Source organism: Tasmannia lanceolata, unplaced genomic scaffold (assembly GCF_043159265.1).
Source record: "Tasmannia lanceolata isolate RefF3 unplaced genomic scaffold, GAP_Taslan_0.1 ptg000008l, whole genome shotgun sequence".
Classification (NCBI taxonomy): domain Eukaryota; kingdom Viridiplantae; phylum Streptophyta; class Magnoliopsida; order Canellales; family Winteraceae; genus Tasmannia; species Tasmannia lanceolata.
The window spans coordinates 49,074,504-49,091,803 of record NW_027518685.1 but is presented as its reverse complement, the minus strand read 5'-3'; the positions used below and the strand labels follow the sequence as shown (position 1 = coordinate 49,091,803).

The 17,300-nt window shown below is 40.1% G+C and overlaps 1 protein-coding gene across 1 annotated transcript; it reads left to right on the top strand.

The window, feature by feature from the left end:
- The first annotated feature begins 4,524 nt into the window (after nucleotides 1–4,524).
- LOC143883630 (endoglucanase 1-like) lies at nucleotides 4,525–8,135 on the top strand. Its single transcript, XM_077386976.1, has 8 exons — nucleotides 4,525–5,080; nucleotides 5,164–5,373; nucleotides 6,216–6,416; nucleotides 6,511–6,603; nucleotides 6,964–7,125; nucleotides 7,199–7,310; nucleotides 7,400–7,563; nucleotides 7,634–8,135. Exons 1-8 carry the CDS (start codon nucleotides 4,805–4,807, stop codon nucleotides 7,964–7,966), a joined length of 1,551 nt encoding a protein of 516 aa, XP_077243091.1. The 5' UTR covers nucleotides 4,525–4,804; the 3' UTR covers nucleotides 7,967–8,135.
- Nucleotides 8,136–17,300: the final 9,165 nt, after the last annotated feature.

The window sequence follows — 17,300 nt, the reverse complement described above, 5'->3', positions numbered from 1 at the left end:
CTAATGATCCTAGGCCCTTGATTCTTGTTAGATCAGGGGACTTGCTGTCATCACTCATGCTTTGGTGGTGATCTAAGCACTAGAATAACAGACATATGCCATCTGTATAGTGGGCCCACTAAGGCCAATAACGGACAAAGGCGCAAGCGGCCCTTCTCACATCTTCTATTAATTCCGAAGGAAAAGAGTCTTCAGAGGCATCTATGTAACCATATTATGGTGGGTTAGTTATGGGCCATAACGACCTAATGTTGCAAAAGGGGCTGTTTTATACAACAGCCTATTCTCCCATTTGAGTACAACCATTGAGAAACGCCCAGAAAGAAAGCTCCCTAAAGGAGAAGAAAATCATCTGCCACTGTAGCCGTTTGATCAGTAATTAGAGCTGATCCGTGCCCTCTCCTCAAATTCATCTCATCCCCACATTTCATTCTCTTCTGCATTTATCATCTTTGCATTCATCTCATCCCCACATTTCATTCTATTCATATCCTAAATTGGAATAAAAATGGTTGCCTCACATTTCACTCGAAGCCATTTTTCTGGTTTCTGTTGGAAAAGTTGCCTTGTTTCCCACCACCAGTTTCCTAATGTATCTAGGATTGTGGGTTGTGGTGGGAAGGCAAAAAGAGTAAAAGTGTATTTTGTTTAGGTTTTGTAAAACCTAAGATACAAATAGGCCAGAGAAAGATGGTCTTTTTCTTGGCAGGAGGTTCTCTGTGTGGCAGAAGAGAAGACACAGTAGAGAAAAGAGAGAGAGAGAGAGAGAGAGAGAGAGAGAGAGAGAGAGAGAGAGAGAGGGGAAGAGTGCTTCTTCTTGGGTTTTTTCTCTTGGGGTTTTCTTGGATTTCCTCATTTTTCTCGTGTAAGGTCTTGGTTGAGAAGCAAGGGAAAGAGTTGAGGGTTTGTAGGTTTTGATTAATCCATTTTAATCCTTCAAAATTTTCTCCCTCATAGTGTGAGATTGTGTTCTCGCCGTGGATATAGGCATCTTGGCTGAACTACATAAAATCTTGTGTTCATAATGTAGTTTGTGTTTATATTTACTTTTTCGTTTACTTGTGTACATGATCGAATCGGATTTGCCCGAACAGATTTTCTAAACAGTTGGCCCATAATCTACTAGCAGCCATTTTTTCTCTTGTTCACTAGTTGGGAGAGGTCTTATCGTATATTGTCCGATTAGGCAGGAGCTCTTTCCATCTGCTATTCGCTCTCTTTACTTTGGACTTTAGCATTTGAAATTTGGCATTTCCTAGTCCTTCCACCTGTTTAAGATAAGATTTGTAATCTTGCGAGGACAACCAAGTTTTGTCTCCCCACCAACTTAATGGCCCAACCGTAGATAGGCCAGGATGCAAAAACGGCCGTGTCTGGACGGCTAAAACATTATAAATGTATGTTGCTCTAACCATCAATTTTTTTCAGGTCCCGTGAATGGTGGTGATGTGGGATGAAACACTATTTGGTTGAGTGCCAAAATTTCTGCACTACGCATGTGCTTCCATGGATGATGCCACTCTTCAAAAAATCAAGTCTTGTTGCCACTATGCGGTTAATTAATGGCACTATAAATTTTGTCTTGTTACTGTTTGCTTGCAGGTAGAGTAGTTGTTTAAGTAGTCAACAGGGAGGAGACGAGCATAAGATTTTCCTGAAACCTTCCACGTAGAAGAGAGAGAGAGAGAGCATCATTCCAATAAAAAAGGGCAGTGATGAATTGACTCCCCAAATGGATAAATCGACTCCCCATGTGTCTAACTCTCTCCACTTTCTCTCTCTAACCTAGAGGAGAGAGAAAGACACATGGGGAGTCGATTTATCAATCCCCATAAAAAAACATCCTTTTGTGGATTTTGTTTGGAAGACACAAGGGTGACGCATAAGCAAACAAGCAATAATTAACCTAAGAGATATCATGAGGAGAGGATTTTAATTCTATACTGGTAACCAAACCACATTTTCTGTTGACGTGCCACCCAAATGCCAAACAAAACCCCTAATCCATCTCAGCTTTTGTGCAACCAAACAGATAAAAGGAATGTGGTTGAAGTGGTTGAAGTCCTTGGAGGGTATTATTTTATCTCGAGTACTGCTACGGAAATTGAGAGTGGAACCGAGTGTTGAACCGAACAAATCCCTCCAAGCCACATGGAATAAGAGGGGTAGTTTTTTCATTTCAAAGAAATAAAAGCCAAATAAAAGGAAAATATTACTAACGTTGGAAAAGGCTATTTGTTCGGTTCTACTCTCGGTTACCATATCGTTATTCTTTTAACTTTGGAGTTGGGCCAAGGCAACGAGCCTGATTCGTGATGCCCAACAACATTCATGGACCAGATACCCTGACACGTCAGTGGGGTAATGAGACAATCTTAACAATCAGAAAGTAGGGTTTTAAAGACAGTCACTACCTAGGCTCTGTTCGTTTGAGTTTATGACAACCGATTGTTAGCCGTCAAACCGATTAAGCAGACCCAAAATTATATTAATTTTGAGTCCAATAATCGGAACCGAGGCTCACAATCGGTAGTCACAATCTCAAACAAACATGGTCTAACAATTAGAAAGTAGGGATTACTGCTGGATTACCGGCAGTCACCAGTCCACGGCTAAATGTGTAGTCGGGCCATTGCTTATAAATTGAATCAAACCAGCCATTTGTCAGCTTCTGATAGGGAACTTAGGCTATGCCTAGCAACCATGAATTTTTTTTTTATGATAAATTAGTTTCTCAAAGGTGTGAGAGTAGTAGGGCTAATGGGAGAAAGGAGATATTTGAGAGGGCACAGAGTAGAGGGTGAGAAGTTGTTACAAATCAAGGAGAAAATCAATCATATTTTTGGATGGAGTTTTTTGTTTCCTTGTTTATAAGGCGTTTACTTATCCTCTCCTCACTAGGTCCCTCTAGTGTCTTCCTCTCTCCCACCCTCGCTCGCCATTGGGTGAGCTAGTATTCGAGGAAAGAAAAAATTAATGTAAGCCAAACATGCCCTTAATGTCATCCAAAGAGCATCAGAGATCCATTTGCAGATCCCAACTGCATGAAGGGTCTGGATTGATCAAAACTGAGCCCTACCACTCCAATGCAATACCACTCCCAATCTTTTCTAACAATGTTAGACAAGCCCATACCAACTTGGTCATTTGCTTGGTGTCAACATCCCCCTTCAACAGAATCCAATGTCAGGCTTCACGGGCTAAAAGAAAGACAATGACTCAAACCAAAGAAGATTAGAAGCATAGAGAGAAAGAGAGAATTCCTATTCCCATGTGATGGAGCAGTACATAACTCCAGCCATCTCTTATTGGACCACCTCTACCTCTGACCCCCGCCCAAAACTTTTCCTACTAAAAAATGTCACTCCAAGTAGCCTCTCTATTTATATTTCCTTTTCTTCTCTCATTAAATTTTCATTTCCGTCGCCACCATTCCTTTCCGTCACCCTCCCAATACACACGTGATTCAGGCAGGAATGCATCCGTGACTTGCTGCATATTAAAAGAAAAACCCCACAAACGCCAAGTCTCCACATAAAAAATACCGAATACAAGCCTTTAATTACGCCGTCTACAACACATAAAAGATGAAGAGAGAAGAAAAAACGCATATAACAGTAACGTAGTTATCATCATGGTTTGAAAGAAGAATATCCAATCACGCCTAAAATTACAACTTTGAAAAGCTTGTTCAAAGATAAAAGAACCAATAGTAAAAATTATACTGCTGGTAAAAAAAACCACTGTGAGGGCAACCAATAACGATGTATTGCCGTTTTGTCTTCATGTAGAATTTTAATTCAAACGGTGGAATTGATTTATGGGGTCCACCCAAATCCACCCAAGTGATTTACGTTTAGGGCCTGTTTGGATACCTCATATATTGTATTTGGATTTGGAATTGAGTTTTGAATACAAAATGAATAGATCCGGAAGCTCATGTTGAGGTATAGAGAGAGGGAAGGGGTTCTTCCCATTGGAGGGGAAAGGTTGAGGAGCAAAGAGGATGAAGGAAACTGCGAGATCTGTGGATTTCCAATTTCTTATTTGCACAGCATATTTGAAAATCTGATTTTTTCACTGTCAGATGCTGAATTGGAAATCCAAAAATTTGATCCCGATCCAAATTACAATGCAAAAAGGGCTGCAAATGTAAGAAATCAAAATAAAAAAATCCCGATCCAAATTACAATGGAAAAAGGGCTGCAAATGTAAGAAATCCAAATAAATAAATCTTCTCTGCATCCAAACGGGCCCTTATAGTGTCTCTAGTTGAGTAGGTTTCCTTTGCTGTGTAGAGTTTTTAGCTATTTTGTTTTATCTAATGAGGTATAGTGATATTAGGATTGGTCAAGGAAGATAACGTATGGGCTTTTGTGTTCGAACAGGACATCTATATATAGATATCCACAACAGTTGTCTTATTAGGAAAATTGATATGAATGAAAAAAAAAAATTCTAGAGAAAAAACTCAGTGAATGTATTAGTTCTTCCCCCTTCTTCTATTCTTGTTTTTATATTATTTTGCTCTCAAATTCAACAAAGTGCTATCAAGTAATTGTTTTAGTGTTTCACTCGGACTGTGAAAAGAAGAAAACGTGTGGTGGTTTGCACGTATGGGGCAACAAGGTTGATTTTAAGGAATTAGATATTCCAACACTTCACTCTAACGTCCCATTTTCCGCAGCTGATCTCGTGAACATTGCTTTTTTCTGTTCCTCCTAACGACTAACTACCGTTTAACGCCACCCATTTCCTTCAACTTTTCTTCTATAAATCCCAACCCCTCACACCAACATTCTCCATGTACTTTCAAGCCTTCCCCCTCCATATCTCCCTTAATAGTTACAGTTATTTACCAGGTAACGATATGGAAACGCTGTCTGTGTCAGTAACAAAACTACTATCAATATGCTTTTGGATGCTAAGTGCATTTTGCGGCGCCTCCAATTTGGGTTACTCTGATGCCCTTGAGAAATCCATTCTATTTTTCGAGGGACAACGGTCGGGAAAATTACCCGGGAACCAGCGTCTAACATGGAGGGGTGATTCGAGCTTATCGGATGGATCTTCTTATCATGTATGCATCTGGATTAGTGTTATATGGCAGCATGAACAATTTTTCGTTTGTAATGGGATGAAATTTTACTGTTGTCATTTCAGGTGGATCTTGTGGGTGGATACTATGATGCGGGAGATAATGTTAAGTTTGGTTTACCGATGGCATTCACAACAACAATGTTGGCTTGGAGTGTCATTGAGTTTGGAAGCTTGATGCCGGCGCAGATCGAATATGCCAGAGGTGCCGTTCGTTGGAGCGCAGATTATCTGGTCAAGGCAGCCACAGCCACCCCTGATACTTTATATGTCCAAGTGAGGAGCAACCCTACAGACATTAGTATTCAAATGAGTGCATATGTCTGAATCATAGATAGCAAAACACCATTTTAAACAGCGTTTTTTCAAAAAAAAAAAAAAAAAAAAACCTTGTCTTATTGGTTTGCCAATTGCCATTTAATACTCTGTTTAAAAGTTTAAAAGTAAAAAAACTCCTTTTTTTCAGTAAGCCTTTTAAGCATGTAAGTATTAAATGTATTTTTTTGTCCAACTTTGCAACTTTACCCCACTAATTTTGTAAATTACAAACTTTTTAAAATGTGAGTTCGAATCCCCCTGCAGTAACCCGATGTGGGGTTTACAAGTAGTGCATCCATAGGGATTAGTCCCGCCCTAAGATGGGGTGGGGATATCCTATGTCATAAAAAAAAATGCATTTTTTTGTGTTTACGCTTTTTTGAACCAATACCGTATTAAACTCGAATTTCACCCGTTCCATTTTTTTTTTTTTGCCAAATCACGATTTGCTGACTATGGACTGAATGTACAAAAACTACAACTCAACTCAACTAAGCTTTTGTCCCAAACTAGTTGGGGTTGGCTAATGAATCCTTAGAAAATTTTCATGAAGAAAGTGAAGGGATCTACCCGGTTCAAATTGACTATGGTCTGAATGTATAAACAAGCTAAAAAACAAGAAAATCAAGGCTTACATTTATTACAGCGACGCCGACTCTCACAGGAATTTTGCACAACAAATCCACAATCTTCGAATTATTGTGGCCAATTTGATGGGCAGAAACCATGCCGTTCTCAGGGTTTGTACTAGCTTCCCTTTCTCCTTTAAGTTTGTTCTGATCGGGTGAAAGTGAATGCAGGTGGGAGATCCCTTCATGGATCACCGGTGCTGGGAGAGGCCTGAAGACATGGACACACCTCGTAATGTTTACAAAGTGACTCCACAAAACCCAGGCTCAGACGTTGCAGCAGAGACTGCTGCTGCATTGGCTGCTGCCTCCATAGTGTTTAAAGAATCTGACCCTTCATACTCTGCCAAATTACTTCAAACCGCCATCAAAGTAATACTTACCAGCATGTAATTCTTTCATAATTAGTCATCGACTCACTTTCACGTACCGTTGGAATATAAACCAGCTCAACTTGTCAATGCAGGTCTTTGAATTTGCCGACCAGCACAGAGGAGCTTACAGCGACTCTCTCAGTTCAGTTGTGTGCCCATTTTACTGCTCTTATTCCGGATACCATGTAAGAGCACCATCAACTGATCTTGTTCTGAGTAAACTTTATTTCCATGGTATTTAGTTTCTAGGATTTTTATTTTCATGTTTTTAGTTTTAGGGATTTTATTTTCCGTCTTATTTAGAGTTAGAGAATTTATTTATTTTTCATAGAATTTTATTTTAATTGCCTATATATAGGAGTATTAGAAATTATTAGTTTTTAATGATTAATTGAATTGATTGAGATTTCTGCTCTCTTCTCCTCCTATGTCTTTTCCCTGGCCTATATCAAAACTGGTCTTAAATTCATAATTCCATCAACTCACTTTGTTCAGAGTAAACTGGTCTTAAATTCATAATTTCCTGATGTGAACTTGGCAATCAGGATGAACTTCTATGGGGTGCATCGTGGCTTCATTGGGCCTCACAGGACTCCTCATACTTATCGTACATTCAATCTAATGGCCACACTTTGGGTGCCGACGATGATGATTATTCGTTTAGTTGGGATGACAAGCGAGTTGGAACCAAAGTTCTTCTTTCAAAGGTATTCCTTCTCTACCTTTGTTGTTGTTTTCACAAGTGAGATCAAGCTAATGTGTTAGATCCCTTGGCCACAGGCTTTCTTGCAGAACAGGGTCGAAGAACTGCATGGATTTAAAGTACATGCAGATAACTATATTTGCTCTCTGATCCCAGGAACATCTAGTTTTCAGGCCCAGTATACACCAGGTCAGTCCTCCATTGATTGCCATAAACTCTGTAAATTCTCTGTACTTTTAAATGAGGTTCTGCGAACACGCCCACATATGATTATGCAGGAGGGCTCTTTTACAAAGGAAGCGAGAGCAATCTGCAGTATGTAACATCAACAGCTTTCCTCCTCCTAACATATGCCAAATATCTGAGTTATAATGACGGAGAAACCTCATGCGGGAACAGAATTATCACAGCCGAAAACCTCATCTCACTGTCTAAAAAACAGGTGCCTCTTAGAATTCGCCATTTTTTTTTTTTTTTGACGTGTACAAACTGACCTGGTGGCTATCATTTAGGTTGATTACATTTTAGGTCAGAATCCGGCAAAGATGTCATACATGGTAGGATTTGGTGAGCGGTATCCACAGCATGTCCATCATAGAGGCTCCTCACTGCCATCTGTACACACACATCCAAACCCCATTCCCTGCAATGCTGGATTCCAATACCTGTACTCCAGCTCGCCAAATCCAAACATCCTAATTGGGGCAGTCTTGGGTGGTCCAGATAACAGAGATGGTTTTTCTGATGACCGGAACAATTACCAGCAATCAGAACCAGCTACTTACATCAATGCACCACTTGTTGGTGCTCTGGCATTCTTTGCAGCAAACCCAGGGGTGAACTGAACATTACCCTCTCTTGAGGATGTGCTGTACCATGCAATCTCTATTATCCAAGGAAGATGGTTTAGAAAAATCATAGTGCCCCTACCAATGAAAATTCTGCAAAAGAGTTCTTTTGAATTGTAAAATTGGCTCCTTACACAACTTCTGTGCCCTTGTTTTACAGTTAAAACCTTTTTTTTTTGGGTTGGTAAGCTGGGATCGAACCTGCGACCTCAAGGTTGAGAGTTTTACTGTTAAACATGAACAGGATTCCTACTATTTCTCTCAAAACAATGCATGCCGATGGGGTGCGCGGGAGTAGTAATTTGAACAGTTTCAATGCTTTTGACAATCAGATTTCTCCCAATAGCTAATATCCTCCTCAAGGAATCACCCATCTGCAAGTTCTTATTCGTCCAGGCGATGATATCAAGGCCTTCTTCAAAGCTTTGACCCACGGATATTTCACTGCAATGGTAGCTATAGTAAAACAACTCCATAGCTGTAAACAACATATTTCTAATACAGTTAAGTGGAATGTCCGTATTGTAAAATGAGAAATCAAGAAGAATCAAGAAGAATCAGAAACCAATAGTACAGCAAAATTATAAAAATATCACTTCTTTTTTAAAGGTAACAGTTTTATTAGATTTAATACCGGAAAGAGTAAAAGCAGCCCAGAGAACGGTGTACCCCAAACTAGCAACAACATACAACTTTTCAAAAGAACCAGAGATACAGATGAACACAAAACAGCCCACCCCTCATGATTCCAACCAGAAACCTATACTCAGCTTTCTGCCTTCTTTGGAGGTCAGCGACATCATCCCCTCCCTATCTGCTCCGTCTTTAGCTAACTTACCAGCGTATTCATTAGCTGCTGGAACTTAGGTGCAAGCAACTCGACTATGACCCTAATTTCAGCAACAGTGTTCGATAACTTCCACGGCCTGACTGCTTTGTTACTTGCCCATGCTATAACATTTGAAGAGTTGCCTTCAATGAATAGTGGCCCAAAACCATGTACAGCAAACCATCTCAAACCCCATAATAGAGCTCTCACTTCTTTCTCGTTGGAGTCACAAACACCGGTTAAACCAGAGAAAGATTGCTCACCCATTTGAGTTCTGGAATAAACCACCAGTGCCCACACGTACAAGATTGCGTTTTGAGCGTCCATCACAATTCAGTTTGATCCATCCGATAGGTGGTGGAGACCACCTGGGCAACACTTCGGATCTCTTATTTTTACGAACGTTATCAGCTTTTGGTTATTTAGAATCTCACCAACACTATAGCACGAAACATCCTTTCCACTTCTACTCATCGGTCTTGATATCTACCAAAATCCTTTCCCATCTTCGTTTTTTGTCTATGAAGACACGATTAATTCTTTCTTTCCATCTATGATAAATCAAGACATAGGACACTATCCGCCAAAAAGCCCGACCCACATTACCAAAGGGCCCACTACAATCCAAAGTATGCACTTTTTAGAACTTTGAAGAGACCAAGAAAGTCCAAATCTTTTAGAATGCAATTGGAAAATGGGAAGGAACCATTAAATAATCTAACGATTCGTCAATTTTCTGACAAAGGACGCATCAACTATCTAGATGGACTTTTCTTCTTTTGAAACGATCGCACGTGTTAATCTTTTTCTTCACCACCGTCCAAGTGAATGCCACCGCATGAGGTGGTGCCAAAGATTTCCAAATCCTTGTACACCCAGATTCTCCACTGTTCATTGAAGCTAATCCGTAATAGAAAGATCAAACTGAGGAGTCAAGAGGGTCCGACAATCACACCCATCGATCCGAAGAACTAAGAGAGCAATGACAAGAATAAAAGAGGAAAAAGGAGAGTGTTTAGACATCATATTTCATAATTCTTAAGGTTACGCCTAAGCCTAAGGGACCATACAACACTCACCCCCTCCCCCTGCCTCTCCATATAGTCAGTCACTCTAGCCTCCCTATCGGTTGCTAACAAGTATAAGCTAGGACCCTCACCCCTAGCAAGAGTTTGGAGCATTCCGGCACCCCCTAGGGCCCATGCGTTTGGATGGTCCGCTGTCCTCGATAAGATCCTTACTGTGGATCATCTACATAACCATAACATGCTGATAGTTGATTAATGATACCTATGCGTGGAGGATGGCGAGAATGTAGACCATATGTTCTTGCACTGCAGATTGGAAAGAGGTAGAATATCAATAGCTTTTACCTGTTGCACTTGGAATGGGTTTTCCCATCGAAGCTTACAGATGTATAGGAATTTTGGTCCTTCGCCCTTTGGCAGAGTCAAAGAAAATTTTTATGGTATGTGACCCTGTTGGCGACTATCTGTGTCTTTTGTAAGTAAAGAAATGTAAGGGTATTTGAGGGACAAATAAAGAGGGTGCAATATATTTACACAAAGGTAAAATCCCTAACCATTGCTTGGGTGAAGATCATTCCTTGCTATAGGTTTACTCCAGCATACAACCTATGGCATGGATGGAGAGAGGTTTATAATAGCAGAGATCATGTGGAGTCTTCTTCCCCTCAATGAGAGTTGCTGGCCCTGGTAAGTTAAAATTTAACTTTGACGGCTCTTGTATTGGTAAAACTAGGCCAGCAGGTGTAGGACTTCTAAGAGATGAACAAGGGTCAACGAAGTGGGCTTTCTCAGGGCCTATTGGGATCACAGATTCAAATGAGACGGAGGTAAGAGCAGTTCTCCAAGGTATAAGGATCACAGACAAAAATATTTTTGGCTAGCTTCTGGTAGAGGGTGACTCCCATAACGTCATAAGGTGGTTAAAAGGGAGCCACCCTCCCCTGTGGAGATTTGCTCATTAGTTCGACGAGATTTAGGAGCGAGGGAACTAACCCATTTCATACCACCACCATGTTAGGAGATCGGCAAATAGTGATGCAAATTGGTTGGCGAGTGATGGTGTAGCCAGGGAAAGGCTAGAGCTATATGATTTTTCTCCCTCCATGAAGGTTTCTAGTTGTATCTATATCTCTTCTTATTCTTACTCATCTATGTATTGACGATCTCGGTCCTCTCTTCTTATCTTCTTTGATTAATACAATTCTTCATCATATAAAAAAAGAAGGAAAGTCAAGGAAATGCGTGGCATAACAGAGGCTCGCCTGACCAAAGATCTATTCAAAATCTTTTCCTATCCCCTCCCCACTCCAAACCTATGTGTTCTTACAAAGGCTTGGACTCATAAATTGACTTCCACGCACCCAAGCCTTTTCCAAAAGAAGGCTTTATACTCTCTTGATACCCCAACCCCACCCATATTAATCCACAACAATTTGGTGCCGTAAAACATTATTCTCTTCCCCCAATCTCCACAACCACTTTCCTAAGAGTCCCTTGTTTCTCAATTTAATTTTTACAAAGTCCACCATGCTTCTTCAATCTACACACTTTTTCTAATTTATCAAGTGCTTGAACTTTTTCTTGCCCTCCTCTCCTCCCATAAGTCTCTTTGCAACTTTTCACTTTTCTAAGCTTCATCGGGATATTATAAAGAGACAAGAAGTACACGGGTTGATTTGACAAGGCCGCCTTTATCAATGTGATTCTACCTCCAAAGGAGATGTACTATTTCTTCCATGACACTAGTTTCATTTCTACCCTTTCAACAACAGTCTAAAGGGATGCTTTAGGTACACGATGCCCCAATGGGAGACCAAGATATGTGATCGGAAGTTATCTATAGAAGTTACCCAAGTATAGATACATATCTCGACACCTCCTTCGTTAGAATGTTAATTCCGGCTATAGAACCTTTTGAGGAGTTGATCTGTATTCTGTAGGCCTGACACCATCTCAAACTATTTGAAGACTCTTTTGAGGTTCCTCACAAATTCCTCATCCTCCAAGAAAATAAGCGTGAAATTGGCAAACTGAAGGTGATTGTACATTTCGACTTATTTCAACCCTTTGATAAAGCCCACTCCCTCTACCCTCGATATTAAAAAACTTAACGCTTTTGCCACCATGATAAATAAGGAGAGATAGGATCCCCTTGTCTTATACCTCTCGTACTACTCAAGAAACCAGACGAGCATCATTGATCATGATAGAGAAAGACATATTACATATACATGATATAATCTATCTTCTCATCACTAGAAAAAACCCATCTTTTCTTCTATAAATTCTTGAAAATTCCAATCCACATGATTATAAGCCTTTTCCAGATCTATCATGCATAATGTTAAATGGCTACATGGTGTAGAGAAGAGAGAATTGATGAGAAAAAAAGAGACGAATGAGGCGTGAGAGGTAGAGAATTGCGCGAGAGAGAGAGTTGTCTCTCACTCCACAAGAATATATATATTTATATATATATATATATATATATAGGGATAATTACATTTACAACCCCTCAACTATGGCCAAATTCCACTTCTGACCCCGTGGTATCGACTTCCCCAAAGACACCCCCTCATCTTTCAATAATGCTTGTTACATGACGGGGTGGACGGGAACGAAGAAATTGTTAGGGGGTGTCTTTGATGAATTTCGAACTATAGGGTGAAAAGTTAGGAGGTCTACTTAAGAATTTGGCCATAGTTGAGGGGGTGTCTTTGGTACCTTCAATACCACGGGGTTAGAAGTGCAATTTGGCTATAGTTGACGGGGTTTATCTGTATTTTTCCCATATATATTGGTGTGCGCGAGTTACAATGACTAGAATACCCTTAAATTGTGCGTCTGACACTCCCCCTCAAGCTGGAATATATATATATAGTTGTAAGACCCGACGTGCGATGCATGACACGGCAAAAAAAATGGAATATGGTACCAAAAAAATAGTTAAAAATATGTAGAAACAATAAGCAAAAAGGTACGCATAACCATTTACCAAGTAATGAAAAAAATGCAAAAGAAAAAGTTTTCTAGGCCGACAAAGAACTTAATGGACCGTAGTATAGGTTGATCCAAACTGTCGATGTGATGGAACACAACATCAATCGGTTGTGCCCGTGAAATCATTTACATAGGCCGATCCTAGCCCTCCAAGCAATCCACAGGCCGACAAAGAATTGTATGAACCACATTATAGGTTGATCCAAACTGTCCATATGATGGAACATAACATCAATCAGTTGTGCCCGTAAAATCATTTCCATAGGTTGATCCTAGCCCTCCAATCCAGGGAGTTTTCCATAATTGTTGTTCCTCTACAGGTGCCCAGAATCCGTCAATATTTTGCAAGTTGTCCCGTATGCGTAATATCAATAGTATTTTTCGTCATTGTCATATGTCTATACCTCTTCTTGGTAGTTTGTTCTGTAATTGTCATATACAGGCACCTGTGTCGGTAGTTTTCGTATTAAATGACAAAGCAATTGACGAATTTACCCTCAAATAATTTCTCACAAATATAGATGTTAGATAGCAGCAAAGGGGTTAATGGTAAAGGAGTAATGCTGACGTGTAAAGGTGATAAGTATTTGAGGGCAGGGGGTATTTGAAACTTAAAGGAGTGGGAATGTGAGGGCATATGAGGCATTTCTGTATTTTGGCTGAGGTGTAAATTCGACAGAATTTCCAGAAAAGTAAAAAAAGCCTGGGCTTTTCCTCCCAGCTTATTATAGTAGACAAGTAGTTTTTTCATCATTGTCATATGTCTATACCTCTTCTTGGTAGTTTATTACGTAATTGTCATATACAGGTACCCCGTGTCAGTACTTTTCTTTTAAATGACAAATCAATTGACGAATTTACCCTCAAATAATTTCTAAAAGATATAGATGTTGTTAGATAGCACCAAAGGGGTTAATGGTAAAAGAGTAATGCTGACGTGTAAATGTGATATGGATTTGAGGGCACAAGAGGTATTTAAAACTTAGAGGCGTGGGAATTTGGGGCATATGAGGCATTTTTCTCTTTTGGCAGAGGTGTAAATCCCATCGATTTTTTAGAAAATTCAGAAAAGCCTGGGCTTTTCCTCCCAGCTTATTATAGTATATATATATATATATATATATATATATATATATATATATATATATATATATATATAGCAGAAGAGAAAATGAGAGAATTATTTGAATTTCTCCCAAAATTCTAATAGAATCACACATCACTTTTTTTCACTTTTTTTAACAAAGGCAGCCATTCAACCCACATATTTTCAATCCTGCCCCCTCCTTTATGCTTTTTAACAAAGGCACCCATTAAAGCCACATAATTTCAATCCTACCCCCCTCCTTTATGCTTTTGTAATAAAAAAAGTGGACATAGTCACTTTGCAAAATTACGGATTGGGTACATATATTACATAATACTACGGATTTTTGTGAACATATTACATAATACTACGGATTCAGGACGCCTTTCAAAATATTGATGAATTCCGGGCACCTTAAGAGGCACAACATATTATGGAAACCTCTATAGAATGGAGGGCTAGGATCAGCCTATGGAAATGATTTTACGGGCACAACCTTTATTTGTTGTGTTCCATCACATGGACGGTTTGGATCAACCTATGATGTGGTCCGTACAGTTCTTTGTCGGCCTGTGCATCGCACGGGGTTTGTTACTAGTGTGTGTGTGTGTGTGTGTGTATCATACATTCCAAGCTTGTTACAAGCATCCTTTAACTTAATTGCCTAATGGTTTAGTGAACACATCTGCAAGCTGATCTGCTGATCGAGTGAATATAGTGCATATCTCGCCTCTTTGAAATCTTTGACGAATGAAGTGGCAGTTTACCTCAATGTGTTTGGTTCTCATGAAAGATTGGATTAGAGCCAATATAAATAGAAAACTTGTTATCACTATATAATCGTGCTGGATCTGAAGATGAAAGACCAATCTCGGATAGAAAAGAACGTAACCAAATCGGTTCTCCACCGATATATGACATAGCCCTGTATTCTTCTTCTACACTGGATTTGGACACGATATCTTATTTCTTGCTTCTCCAAGACACCATATTATCTCCAACGAAGGTGCAGTAGCCAGTTGTAGATTTGCTGGAGATCCTGCCCAATCTGCATTAGTAAACCCTTCAATTCTTTCATGACTATTTCTCTTGAAGCACAATCCTTTCCCTGGTGTACCCTTCAAGTACCTGATGATCTGAACTACTACTGCCTAGTGAGATATGCGAGGAGAATTCATAAATTAACTGACTCCCACAACATACGATATATCAGGACGATTAACTGTCAAATAAATCAGCTTCCCAACAAGTCTCCTGCATCGTCCTAGATTATCCATCAAATCCCCCTAATCTGGAAGGAGTTTGACATTAGGATCCATAGGTGTGGATGCAGGTTTTACCCTCATAGAGCATGTGTCCTCCAATATGTCTATACTTTCTATGTGGCAAAGAATGCCCATAACAAGACGCGCTACCTCGATGCCAAGAAAATATATGAGGAAATACCAAATCTTTGATGGAAAACTCTCCACGGAGGAAAGTCTTTAATCTTTGTATACCAACTTGGTCATTTCCCGTAATCGCAATGCCATCCATGCATACTATCAAGAAGATATACCCCAGCAGTGGACTGATAACTGAAAACCCAGTGATCAACCACGCACTTATTCATACCAAATTGCAGGACTGCAACACTGAACCTCTCAAACCATGCCTCGGAGATTGTTTCAGCCCATAAATTGTTTTTTAGAAGGCGACAAATAGAGGAACCCATCTCCCCATGAGCAACATATCCAGGAGGTTGCTCCATATATACCTCCTCAACCAGATCGCCATGAAGGAAAGCATTCTCCACATCTAACTGATATAATGGCCAATCACGATTAACAATAATCGAGATGAGAACACGCACGCAAGGTATCTTGGCCACAGGGGAGAAGGTTTCATGATAATAGACTCCAAATGTCTAAGTACATCCTTTGGCCACTAGACGTGCTTTGAGGCGCTCAATGGTCACATTTGGAAGGTATTTAATAGCGAAGACCCATCGACATCCAACAGACTGTGCTCCAGAAGGTAAAGAAACAAGCTGCCACGTTTTATTAGAATTGAGTGTAGCCATCTCGGCATCCATCGCAGCCCGCCAACCTGGATAAGCAAGAGCATCTGAAACTGTCTTAGGAAAAGAAACAGAAGAAATAATCGAAACAAATGAACGAAATGAAGGCGAGAGATGCTCATAAGAAACAAAATGTGATATTAGATGTGTAGTAGTGTTAGATCGAATGCGAGAAGCAATAGGTGAATCGGATGCAGGAGGAGGATTACCTATAGATGTATTTGTCTGTAGGAAGAACAGCCAGTCGTGGTCATCGAGTGTACACTTTTTGTGCAGGTTTTGAAATCTCCTATGTAGTCTCCATATCAATTATCGCAGAAGGCATAACTATAGGGGGCTCGACAAGACTTGTCGACAGTGGAAAAAGCAAAGTGGGTACCTGACGCAGGGTTGCTGCGGAAGGGATTGCGAGTTCTTCGAATTGGGTCAAGTGTGCTAGATTACAATGGAAAAGGGGACTGATTTTGCAGGAAATTAGGGATTGGTACCAAAATCAGATCGCGGGTTTTATTTCCCAACAAACTAGAAATGGAAAAACGATATCTACGAGCAGAATTTAAAGATTCAAATAGAAATTCATACGATCTAAGAACAATAACGAAGGATAATGCGGAGAAAATAGGAAAAAGGAAAGTTACAACTCTTCAAGCGATCTTGCACTTGACAAGATTTACTTACTATGAAGGTGTCGGATCTTGCACTCGACAAGAAGAACCGACGATCCGAAGAGAAATGCAAATCAATTCATGATGGTGCAAATCTCTAACGACTGAAACCTCCTTCTCCTCCCTTGGAACAACTCCAAGATCCCTACAAACTCCAAGTCTCCAAAAATTACATTTTCCCTATGATTTGGCCTACACTTCGAATTTATTGCCGACTCACGTGTCCTGCCGTGTCCGACACGACACGTGTGTCCACAGGTGTGCACATTCCTTTGGACACTTTTACTTGTATGGCTGGAAGTGTCAGACTTAATGTGGGTATGTGGACATGTTTTTGTACCGTGTCAAGTATGACATTCTGTTTTTTTATTGAATATTGTGTTTAACACATTTAGACAACTCGTATCCATGTCGAAACTGGACACACGAATCCATATCTACAAATCCTGATTACATATACTTTCTATTTTAGCCGTGTCCCCGTTTCTAAAGTTTGGGGGTTTGCCGTGTCCGACACTCCGTGTTCGTGTCGACACGCGACACTCGTGTCCGTGTCCACAAATCATAGCATTTTCCAAAACTACTCTAATCTATAACCAAGCCCCCTATTTATAGACATATCAGCCCTTTTAAGTGGCCCACACATTAGTGATCCACACACCT